This window comes from Mustela putorius, unplaced genomic scaffold, assembly GCF_011764305.1.
Source record: "Mustela putorius furo isolate JIRA1106 unplaced genomic scaffold, ASM1176430v1.1 tig00000738_pilon_pilon_pilon, whole genome shotgun sequence".
Lineage (NCBI taxonomy): Eukaryota > Metazoa > Chordata > Mammalia > Carnivora > Mustelidae > Mustela > Mustela putorius.
In genome coordinates, this window is record NW_025421463.1 from 4,745,184 (window position 1) to 4,758,049 (window position 12,866).

Here is a 12,866-nt window from a genome sequence, read left to right on the forward strand (position 1 = left end):
AGGGGTACAGGTCTGTGATTCATCAGTCTTACACAACACATACCCTCCCTAGTGTCCATCACCCAGCTATCCCTCCAGCAACCCTCAGTACAATATCCTTTTTAATTGTTCAAAGCTGTTTATTTGCTGGCATCTGACATCCCGTTCTCCACCAGGTGCACAACACCATTGTTATTCTCTCTCTCACTGTGCTTTGCTTGTTTCCTTTCTAACTCTTACACATCTATAATCATAGCAGATTCCCCCATATCTAACACGGCTAGACTGGAATATTAAGGCAGTTAGTTTTTAAAAGTCAGTTGACCTAGGGATTATCGTTTTTTTTTAGTATATGTGCTGCCGATGCGAGCACGACGTAGGGATTATCATAAATAGACTACTTACATTGTATTTTATTTTAACTTAAGAAGTATAAATACATATTTTTTCATTTTTTAAAAATACATGGCCAAGGCATATTGGTTCACTGATGGGAGTTTTGTGCCTTTTCTTGTACATACCACATACCTACAAAATTTTGCCTACCATAACAGATTCAAGTTTGAGAAAAGCATATCATTCTCATTCACTTACATTCTGAAGTGTTTTCTTGAGTATGTGAAAGAAAGGTGCAGTGGGTCCGTGTCAGTGGTGAGCCTCATCTATTATATGCCTTATCAGAGAGATGGTGGGGGACTGCTATTCTGAAACCCAAATCTGATGTTATCCCCAGCTTCAGACCTTTTGATGTCTGCCACTTACATATAAATAAAATCATGGTACCCACAGAATAAAAGGCCCCCATTGTATACAGGATAAATGCCCAACATGCAGTCTTCTGTGATACTGCTTTCTTCTAGCTTGATCTTTACTGTTCCCATCCTCTCTTGGAAAACTGTGACTCCTTGAGTATACCAAGACATTTAATGACCCCATCCTTCTATAGCTTCTGTTGTCTGTCTGATGCACAGTAAGGCCCCACCAGCTGCCCCAAACAAAGGATTGTCCAGCCCACAATCAAAATGTTGGTTGTTACCATCATTGAGAGACCCTTGGTCAGTTGTATGTTATAGTTCTTTATAATTCTGAGATTCTCTGATTATAGGTTCTCTCTTTTTCTGAAAGTAAGGAATTCTTGGAAAAATGCTTATGTGAGTTTTAAATTTCTCCTCATAACATGTTTTCATATCTTAATACCTATGCATTCTTTGAATTAGAACCACTTTTTCTTTTCCTGCTGTGAGCCTTGTCATGTATTAAAATCACTGTTGAAATGAGTTTCATTGTCTCCAAGGAGAACTAGGAACAGTATAATTGTTATTCAAGTTCTGTTTGAAATTTAGGAATTTATTAGTTATTGTACTTTCATAGGGAAAAAAGCTCATATAGCTTGATACCTTGGGGAGGGATTTGGGAACAGAATCTCACAGAAAATTTAAATGAAGAAGATACTTGCCATTTTTGTGAAATTGGGATTTTTACCAATAACTGTTTTTGAATGCCAGTGGTGTTATTGTTGACAGTTCATATTCCTTTCCTGCCCTCCAGTCTTAAATCCGGTGAGGCAGGTTTGTTTCTATTGTGTATCAAGTTGCATTCCTTCATAGGGAGCCAAGGGTTAGATTTATGACCTTGATCTGCACTTGTCTTGTATCAGTGGCCATTGCACTGATTTCCCATAAGTGCATATATGATTAGCAATACTTCTTTTTTGTTTTGTCTCCTTAACAGACTCACTGCTAATAAAACTATTTTGTTTTCAAGATTTTAGAAGTAAAGAGCTGTTTAAATTATTCCTTGAATCAGTGCATAATTTCAGTGCATGTGTTCAGTTACTGTTCATCTCTTAATTTTACTTCTGTTTCTTATAAATGATTTTTACAAAGAAAAACAAAAATGGAATCACTTAAATTGGAAGAAAAACAATTTTTTTTTTAAGATTTTATTTATTTGACAGAGTGAGACACAGTGAGAGAGGGAACACAAGCAGGGGGAGTGGGAGAGGGAGAAGCAGGCTTCCCGCAGAGCAGGGAGCCTGATGCGGGGCTCTAACCCAGGACCCCGGAATCATGACCTGAGCCAAAGGTAGCAGCTTAACAACTGAACCACCCAGGTGCCATGAAAAACAATTTCTTGCATTAAGTAGTAAAATGTTAGTATTCCCATCTTAGAATGAAGTAACAGCCGCAGTATAGAACTGAAAGAACTTTCTACTTGGGCTAATAAATAAGCAGACAACTTTCTTTATACTTCAGTCATATCCATCATGTGTTTGTAAAGTTGGAATCCCTCATCATGACTGTTTGTAGCTTGTTTTTCTTACATGGAATGCTGTCTTTTGCTTCATTATGTAGGTTCCAAGTTTTTCGTAAGGTTTTGGATCCTCAAATATTTGAGTATCTTTTCCCAGAACTCGTAAAATTATATTGGTTAAAAAATACCTCTCTGTCTATTTTGGCTTAGAAGATGAACACAGTACTTAAACTTCTCAGATGAAAAGCTTCAAAATACGAATGTTCCCACAAGCACTTAGTATTATTTTCTTCTGTAAATGATAGAGTACATTTTTGTATTTGAGATTGTCCTTAGAATCCTCTGAGTCTTTCAGCTCAAAACAAAGATATATATGAAAGCAAAATTTTGAATTTTAGTTAAATCTTAAATCCAGGCTGCATTGCCTAAAGTGTTCTGTGGGTATTTACCTCTTGAATAGAGCATGAAAATAGAGCATGAAAGGAATTTTGATTTCTGAAGAGTTTAATAGACAACATGTTTCATTTGTTTAGAAAGGTGTGTGCACTTTGCCTGTCTATGTTAGCTACAGAAGTCTGTGACCTCTGTTTCTGAGCTCTCCTGTCTTCATCTGGAAAAAAAAAAAAAAATGCAATCGTTTGCTCAGTAGCACTGTCTAGTCTGATTTTTCTTGCTCTTGATTTTTCTGTCAAATGATGTGTGCGTTGCATTCAATAGGAACACATCATAAAGTCTGAGCAAGTGGGCGTGGGTTGATATCCTTCTCTCTTGACCTCTTGAGCACTGGCACTTTTTTAAAAAAATGACACTAGCAGGAATCTCTAGGTAAGGCTTTTTCAGATTATGATCAATGCCTTAAGTGACAATGCATGAATATAGTTAGTCATAACTAAAGATGACTCTTTGATGTGTTATGTGATTTTAAAAATACAATAAATACAGCTCATAAAATTTTTTATACTCTCTTTTAAGAAAGGAATTCTCATAATGCTCTTAAGAAAGAGGTAACATTATCTTACTTTAGCAGCTATATACCACAGATGAAAAAATAGGATTTTAATCTCTTGTCTGTTTCATCAAGCTTATCTTTGGTTGGACTTGTGTTTTTTGAATGGTGTGTTTTGAGATTTCGCAAACCAAAACATTCTTCCTCCTGTTGTGTTTAAATGATATTTAGTAAAAGAAGATTTCTCTTCCTTAGGATTATGCCTCTTGGTTCTTCAAAGCCTGGCTAGAGCTGGATAGCTTGATGTGTGGTTGTTTGCTGAGTTTGTTCATTGGTTCATTTGTTCAATATTTATTTAACAAATATTTATAGAGTATATACTATGTGTCAGGCATTTTGTTACAACTCTATCTGGTATTTTTTTTAATCATTCCAGGACTGATGAGGAATATTTTAATATCTCAAGATGGTGTTAACTTGGGATCATGTGTTTTCAGAACAGAAGCACCTGGCTCATTGTATTGTTCCACTCTGAGGCAACATTGGGGGGCCAACATCCCCATCCTTAAGCTTGTAAGGATCATGATGCTTGCGAAGCTATTTCAGATGTTTTGTGATGGTTCATAACCACTGCTTGCTGCCTGCCTATCCTAATCCCCTAAGTGATGAGGAGCTCTTCTGTGAGCCTCTAGTCCCTGGTGAAGCTCTTTCAAATGACCACTTTCACCCACCTGTCACCCATTGTACCAAACCCACACTCACTTAAAACCATGTAAGCTACTTATGTGAGAGTTGCACATTCCGTGTTTTATTAGATATTGTCATGGACTTAGTATGTGATCAGTAGGCCTTATTAAAACTGTTATTTTTTAAAAGATACTTAGAACTAGATCAAAATTGCTACTTTGGATGCTATATAAGTTGACAAAAAGATCATTTCCTTTCATAGAAATGTGGAAAGGTACTGCTGCCAGCCATTTTACTCTCAGCAAGGCTTTTGAATTGCTTCTAACAGTAGTGGCTTGTGTTCTACCCTGTCACAGAGAGACACCTTACCTCGGGTCTCCCAGTAGGTCACTGGCAGAAGTATAAATGAAACATTGGTACGTAGCTTTAACTTAAGACAGAACAGCTTACAAGGTTACATGTTGCTTTCCCTTTGTCTTCTCTTTCTTTTTAAAGGAGTGGTGAATGTGTTGCTGACAACTCCGCTCTGGGTGGTAAACACCAGACTGAAACTACAAGGGGCAAAATTTAGGAATGAAGACATTGTACCAACCAACTACAAAGGTATTATTGGTAAGTGTTTGGTGGGTGAGTTCCTATTTAAGGAGTTTCTTTTCTCTCTGTGTCTGGAATTTATTGCCACAATAATGCTGCATATCAGACGGCCTCAAATCTTCACATCTAACAGTAAGCATTTGTTTAGCTCATGTGTCTGTGGATTGACAAAGATTTGACTCATCTAGGCTGGGATCAGCCTACACATATTCTTCTCTTGGTAATGGCAAAAGCACAAGAGGACACGTCCAGTTGTAAAACCCCCAGTTTGCCTCTCGTTTGCTAACATCCTCTTGTTAGCAAAGAGGCCAAACCCGACGTCAGGAGGTAGAGAAGTATGCTGTTTGTAGAGTGTTGGTGGGAGGGGGGTCAAGATTTCTAAAGAATAATCTACACTGTTCCTTTTTGCTATATTTTTAAAAAGATATTATTTATATATGATAGAGAGAGGTAGCAAGAGATAGAATACAACCATGCAGGAGCTGGAGAGGGAGAAACAGGCTCCTTACTGAGCAGAGAGCCTGATATATGTGGTTGATCCCAGGACGCTTGGATCATGACCTAAGCTGAAGGCAGATGTTTAGTGACTGAGCCACCCAGATGCCCCTACACTGTTCCTTTTAATGTTGTCTTTGGATAAAGTTATCATTAATATCTCATGACTTTTAGCATAATAATACCACGTTACCTGGTTCTCCTTTCCCATGTGTCCATCTTTGTAATGAGAATAGTGGTTTTCTTAGAAGCCATATCCTAAATAATGGATCCCAAGGTACTATCTATTGTTGTCCTGGGCTTTGCTGTGAAATACATGGGCTATAAGTTCACAATTCTCTGTAAGACAAGAGTTCTCAGTCATGGTGGTGGTGATTACTTAGGAAAACCTGACCATCTAATGCCAGATTGTCAGGAAGAATTGCCTGTAATTTAAGTTGGTTTCTCAGTAATGTGACTGTCAGTGTCTGACGATTATCAAGAAGTTACCTGATGAACATGCCCCTAGACTGTCACTGCATGAAGGAAGTTTTAATAGAACTGTTATGATTTGTGTTTTGGATACATTTGAACAAAATTCACATTGTGTTCTCCAGTTAGGGAGTTGTAATCAAAAGTCCTTGATTTCTTGCTTAGATGCTTTTCACCAGATCATTCGAGATGAAGGAATCTTGGCTTTATGGAATGGCACATTTCCTTCCTTGCTGTTGGTCTTCAATCCTGCCATCCAGTTCATGTTCTATGAAGGTTTAAAACGGCAGCTTCTAAAGAAACGAGTAAAGGTAAAACCTAATTTTGAGAGCAAAAGTTAATAATCTCTGACACTCTATTATTTGGATTGATGTGGTTTGCTCTCTTTTTGCTTTCCAGCTTTCTTCTTTGGATGTGTTCATCATTGGTGCAATATCCAAGGCAATTGCTACTACAGTCACCTATCCCATGCAGACGGTACAGTCCATTCTGAGGGTGAGTGCTGGTGGTCTTTCTGCATTTAGTCAGACAACATTTGGAAGTACATGGTTTCTCTGTTGAAAGCAATGTTAATAAAGCAATAAAGTAGTCAGTCGGTAGGCTATACCATTTTTCCATTTGTTTGGTCATCAGTTGGTTTCCTATTCGGTTTGGAACAAAGTTTACATTTGTAATTTCTTAGGTAACATAGTATCTCAGAAAACCCAAATGTGAGAGGAGGTTCTTTAATGATTTTAGGAATGTATAAGCTTGTTTCTTTCTCATTTAAGTTGACTTGCTTAGGTTAACCCTACAAAATCAGAAGTTGATTTGTTCATTTTATTCAGGAGGAATTGATTTAGTTTTCCTGAAGTACTTTGAAATTTCTGGGTTGGTTTTTTTTTTTTCATTCAGTTATTTATTCATCAAATTTTTTTTTTTAAAGATTTTATTTATTTATTTGACAGAGAGAGATCACAGGTAGGTAGAGAGGCTGGCGCAGAGAGAGAGAGAGAGGGAAGCAGGCTCCCCGCTGAGCAGAGAGCCCGATGTGGGACTCGATCCCAGGACCCCGAGATCATGACCCGAGCCGAAGGCAGCGGCTCAACCCACTGAGCCACCCAGGTGCCCCCATCAAAATGTTTTTTAAACACCCACTCTGTGTGAGGAGCTGGGTATACATGGTAAGTAAATATAATCCCTGTCCTCATGGAGGTAACAGAGGAAAGAATGATAGATAAATAAGCAAAATAAATAGGTAATTATAAGTTGAGAAAAGAGCTATCATGAAGGTGAACTGTGTTCTGTAATTTGGTAGAGAGAGGCATGGTGTGGATCTTCCTAGACAGCGTGATTAAGGATTGGACTCCTCTATAAAAATCAAGACTTAAAGGAAAATAAGGACCCAGTTGTCAAAGAGCATTCTAGGTAGAGAGAACATGATATGCTAAGAGCTTGGTGATGACTGAGAACTGAACAGAGGCCACTCTGGCTGGAGAGTGGCTCAGGATGAGATTGGAAAAGTAGCAGGGAAGGCTATAAGTGAGGATTTTAGATTTTATTCTCCTCTGAGTGGGAAGGTTTTGAAAAGCTTTAAACTAGGGAGCAATGTGATTTGATTTACAGTTGGAGAAGATTCTTTTAGCTGTTGTGTGGTGAATTGGTCCTAGGGCTAAGAGATAAGGGTAAGGAGTGATCAGCAAAGAATGCCATTTTCGTAATACAGGTGAGAGGTAGTAGCAATGGAGAGGAGAGATAAGATGTGGACAGATTCATGATCTATTTTGGAGAAAAAATTCAAAGTATTTATTGATAGATAAAATGGCGGTGATGGTGAAAATATCTCAGTTCAAAAAATGTATTACCTTCTGTTGAAAGTGTTTCTACTGATGTGCTTTTTTAAATTGGTATTTAATATAAGGGAATTCGGTAGCATCTAAATAAATGTATTTTGATACTTTTATAATGTAAGCATATAACTTGACGAGCTTAGGCTGCAGTGGTTCTAATTGATTAGTGTTTATCAGAACTTTCTAAAGGACTGGAGGGTAAGCCAGACCATCAGTATCTAAATCTTCATTGTGGCCATTTTTGTTTTCTTTTGAGGTAGTTTTTTCCCTATAACTCTCTGAAGTAAAAATTTCCATGCTTGCTTCATTAAAAAATATTTCTTATTTATTTATTTATTCCTTCCTTCATTCATTCAATTTATTTGAGAGAGAGAGCAGAGGGAATGGGAGAGGGGGAGGGACAAGGAGAGAATCTGAATCAGACTCTATGTTGAGCACAGAGCCTTAGACGGGGCTTGATCCCATGACCTGAGCCAAAACCAAAAGTCGAATGCCCAATCGACTGAGCCACCCAGGTGCCCTGAAAAATATTTATTTTCTCTTATTTCACCAAAAAAGAGAAAATTCATGAAATCTACATAATTGGATATTTTTATTTTTTATTATTATTTTTTAAAGATTTTATTTATTTATTTGACACAGAGAGAGAGAGAGAGAGAGAGAGAAAACACATGCACGGGGAGTGGGAGAGGGAGAAGCAGGCTCTGTGACAAGCAGGGATTCCCAATGTGGGCCTCCATCCCAGGACCCTGGGATCATGACCTGAGCTGAAGGCAGATGCTTAACAACTAAGCCACCCAGGCTCTCCTCGGATGTTTTTATTACTGTATACTATAAGACATTACTCCAACATAATTTCCTCCGCAGAAATTCATCTGTTTTTCTTCTTCCCCAGTTTGGACGTCACAGACTAAACCCAGAAAACAGAACACTGGGGAGTCTTCGGAATGTTCTTTATCTTCTTCACCAACGAGTAAAGTGAGCTTTTTTTTTTTTTTTTTAAGATTTTATTTATTTGACAGAGACAGAGACAGCGAGAGAGGGAATACAAGCAGGAGAAGTGGGAGAGAAAGAAACAGGCTTCCTGTTCAGCAGGGAGCCCGATGTGGGGCTCAATGTGGGGCTCGATCCCAGGACCCTGGGATCATGACCTGAACCTAAGGCAGAAGTTTAACAACTGAGCCACAAAGGTGTGCCATAAAGTGAGCTTCGTAGCACACTTTGAAGCTTCACATTCTGTTCCTTCAGCAGCCATCTCTGTCAGGGAGTAGCCGGATCTGCTTAACTTGCACTACTGCCTTGGCGGTGGCAGCCTAGAAACCTCTCCTTGTGTGCTGTGCTCAGACATTTCTCATTTTAGGGCAGCATTTGGGGAAGTTACGGAAAAACTTCAGGTCTTTGTAACTTAGAAATGTACAGAACTCCTTTAGAGAAGGAAGCCTCCTAGTGTAAAGACTGTTCTGCTATAGTAGTGCTGCTGTCAGTGGCATATCCTGTGAACTCTCTCGTGGATAGAAATAAACAGATATTAGAGAGTAGTAGTCATAGAAAGGGGGGTTAGGAAGAGTAACAATAATTATTGTAATGATGACAGCAGTGCTGTTGATGGTAAGAGTAGCTAACATTTTTGAGTGTTTGCTTTGTGGTAGACCCTGAGCTCATGCTTCAAATGGGTAATCTCACTTTATCCTGACAGTGGCCCTATTTAGAGATTCACACTTTTTTACAGATTTCATTTAGAGAATCTCAGGGGTGTGAAGTAAGTCAGGGGCTTCTTTGGAAGCAAAAGCTGCTTTAACTTTATTACTGTCCCTGGATGTTGCAAGTAAATAAATTTATTATAAAATAGAATATGCTTGGGATAAAAGAAAAAAATCAAAGATAAAGAACTGGCATAAAGTTAAAACTAAATGCTCACCATACCAAGTATGGGCAAGAATGTGGAGCAACCAGAACTTTGTGTGCTGCTGGTGGGAAAATAAAATGGTCCAATCATTTTGGAAAGTTTGGTATTTTCTTCAGAAGTTAAACATCCAGCTATCATAGGACCTAGCCTTTCCTCTCAAGTTATATACCCAAGAGAAATGAAATATGTCTGTGCAAAAACTTGTACACAGATGTTAATAGCAGTTTTATTTTTAAGAGTCAAAGCCTGGAAACAATACAAATGTCCCCGTCACTGGGTGAGTAGACACACAAGTGACTATCTGTCTACATAACGCATAAGAAAGGACGTACTAATACATAGAACAGCTTGGATGGATTTCAAAATAATTGTGCCAAGTGAAAGAGGTCAGACAAAAAAAAAATTCATACCATATGATTCCACTTATATAAAATTTAGAAAATGCAAATATAGTATTCCTCCCCTCACCCAGTGTCCCTTCCCATGGTTTCAGGGATCCACTGTCAACCACAGTCTGAAAGCCCATGATCTTTCTTCTGACTTAACGTCAGAAGGTCAGTAGGACCTAACCACGTCCCAATATCTGCATTGTTCACCTCACTGCATCTCAGTTCATCCAAACTAGAGAGGGAAGACCACATTCCCATAACTTTTTTTTTTTAAGATTTTATTTATTTATTTGACAGACAGAGATCACAAGTAGGCAGAGAAGCAGACAGAGAGAGGAGGAAGCAGACTCCATGCTGTGCAGAGAGCACTTTGGTGGAGCTCGATCCCAGGACCCTGGGATCATGACCTGAGCAGAGGCTTTAACCCACTGAGCCACCCAGGCACCCCTCCCATAACTTTTATTACAGTGTATTGTTATTCCATTATTAGCTATTGTTGTTAGTCTCTTCTTGTGCCTAATTTATAAGTTAGACTTTGGATAGTTCTGTATGTATAGGAAAAAAAATAGTGGGTTCAGTACTAACCGCAGTTTCAAGCATCCAATCGGAACATATTCCCCTGGGAATAAGTGTTGGCTATGAGAGCCTGCTTCTTTGATGCAGGAGTTGACTTTCGTGACAAAAACCTGTTATTTTTTTTCAAACCTCTTTTCTTTCAGGCGTTTTGGAATCATGGGACTCTACAAGGGCCTTGAAGCCAAACTGCTGCAGACAGTCCTCACCGCTGCTCTTATGTTCCTGGTTTATGAGAAACTGACGGCTACTACCTTCACAGTTATGGGGCTGAAGAGTGCCCACAAGCACTGAGACACCTCACACTGCGAAGTGCCGAAAGATGCTCCAGATGGGGGGGTTCCTTCTGTGTGAAGGGAAGTGATTCTCTTTTTACTCTTGCTGTGTAGACCATGAATTTTACCATCATTGGCTGGAGAAGCATCTCAGGGTAAACATGGGATATAGCCAGCTGGACCTGTCCACAACTTAATTTTTATGATGGCTGGTTGAATTTTGTTGGGGAGGTTAGTCTAATGGTCATACCAAAAAAAAAAAACAAAAACAAATTACTGAAAACCTGAAAATGAAAGTTTGTGGGTGTTTATTGTTTTTCTTAAGGCGAATGGACTGTTGCTCTCATGTGTAATCTTTTCCAGTTAAAATCTTTCCGAAATTTACCAGCTGTTCTTTTCCTCTGAACTCTCCCCTAAGATTCTAGGGACACATTTAATATCATATAATTCTCCTCATATACTTTTGTATGTTTTAATCTTGGTATTTTCCTCACTAAAAATACTGATTGTGCCGCAGGCATGACTATTTTTGTTGAGTTCTCCTCCTGCTTAAGGAAAGGCATCTTCTTTACTACATGAGCTATTTATTTTGTGGGAGAAATGAAAATGACTAATCCCAAGTGATTCTCTTATATACTATTTGTGAACATCACTTATTCATTAGTATTTGACATAATTAAAAATATTTATTTTTAATCACCCCTTGCATTACAAAAGGCTTGAAGTTTTTAATGTTCATCCATAGAAGCCCCATCAAGTCAAGCACCAATAATAAACTGTCAACACAAAAGACATTTTAAAAGTTGCCCTTTGTTCAGGTACCATATTGGGTTTACAGCCAGCTTGTAAAAATCATAGAAAAGGGAGAAGGACCAGGTACCTTGTTTAGGCTCTGGAATATTCTCTCCCTTTACAGAGTCCTGGTGGAGGCTCTCTCTTTCAAATAAACATCTGATTGAGGTTATTTCTATTTGGAAACATTTCTTACTGTCCTACTACTCAAAGTGTATGCGTCAAGCAGCAGCACTGACATCACCTGGGAGCTTGCTGGGCACACTGTCCCAGACCTTTTGAATCATTGTCTGCAGTTTAACAAGATCCCCGGGTGATTCACACTCACATTCAAGTTTGAGAGACCTTAGAGCCCCTGACTCAACAGAAGCTGTGATTGGTTTCAGTGATAGAAACCAAGACAAAGATTTTTCTCAAAGGAAAGTTGGACTAATGGATCAAATAAACAGCCTCTGAGAAAACGGAGTGCCCCATGTCAACCTTTATTTTCGCCTCATAGCACGTGTGAAGGTGGTTGGACTTTTATTGTGCAGCTAGGGGTGAATTTAGGCCTCTCAAGCCACCCAAGAAGCAAACTCTGGTCATTTGAGAATAGCTCTTTGGGTTCCTGTAACTTAATTCTTGTCCCTATAACATAATGGCAGGTTTTTCATTTATAAATCTAATTCGGTTGGAGTCATAGAAAGGAACAATGAAGTCTATGGACTGCAGTATTTAGTTCAATATTGAGAGTGGAAATTTCTTTCTCTTATTTCCTCTCTGGTCCCTGTGGTAATTTCAGAATATGTAATTATTAAGCTCCTAATAATTAGAAGATGTTTGTGTTGTTCTAGAAAGCAAGAATTGGGAGGGGCTCCTAATCTGGGAGCTAGGCTGAACACTCATCCCCTATTGAAGACAGAGAATTGGCCCCAATACTACTTTTTATATTACTATAAGGTTTCTGTGTGTCTGTGGCAAGGGTTGGGTGGGAAGCACAAAACTTACTTTTTTATACAGGAGAAGAATGATCATAAAAGTGCAGTGTATGTGCTTTTGGTTGTTTTAATTAGGCAATTCACTTTAGAAATTGAGTTTTGAGCTCAAGTTGGTATGTTAGAATAATTTCCAAGTCAAATTATATAGTTAAATGAGATGTTTATGATGTGAAAATCTGTTTGATGATTTTATGAGTGATGATTTTATGATTTTCTGATTTTATGAGTGAACAATTTAATACTGAGGTTTTATGCTCCCTGTGGAAGCTTACAGACTCACTAGTTGAAGCTAGGTAATGACTCACCCAGTTTTGGAAAACCTTTGATTAATAATAAGTTATTTGAGAAACTGAGGAGCTGAAGTGTATACTGCAGAAATGGATATTTTTGTTTTTGATTCTTCATCCAGCTTCTCTAGAATGAGGATAAGTGCCTTTGGGGTTATATTAGTGTCACTGCAGTAGAAAATTTAATTTCTGTAAGTATTTAATCTGTGTTTTGAAGTGGACACTGATGTTTCCACCCTCATCTGTTTTACAGTTAAGTTTGAAATGTAGAAGTAGGATTGATGGTAAGAACATAAGCAGTGGGAGCTAGAATCGGGGGTTTTATTCCCAGCTCGACCACTGGCTGACCAGCACATTACGTCATCTTATGCTTCAGCTTTCTGATGAGTGAAGATAATACTCAGTACCCACTT

At 38.5% G+C, this 12,866-nt stretch overlaps 1 protein-coding gene across 2 annotated transcripts in view; it reads left to right on the plus strand.

The window, feature by feature from the left end:
* Positions 1-11,654, plus strand: part of SLC25A17 (solute carrier family 25 member 17) — a 41,399-nt gene extending 29,745 nt beyond the window's left edge. For both annotated transcript variants that reach the window (XM_004771270.3, XM_045083800.1), the window contains exons 5-9: positions 4,361-4,477; positions 5,591-5,736; positions 5,825-5,920; positions 8,150-8,232; positions 10,269-11,654. In XM_004771270.3, the coding sequence (XP_004771327.3) occupies positions 4,361-4,477; positions 5,591-5,736; positions 5,825-5,920; positions 8,150-8,232; positions 10,269-10,416 (590 nt within the window). In that variant the 3' untranslated portion in view covers positions 10,417-11,654. The remainder of the gene's footprint in view (positions 1-4,360; positions 4,478-5,590; positions 5,737-5,824; positions 5,921-8,149; positions 8,233-10,268) is intronic.
* The last annotated feature ends 1,212 nt before the right edge of the window (positions 11,655-12,866 follow it).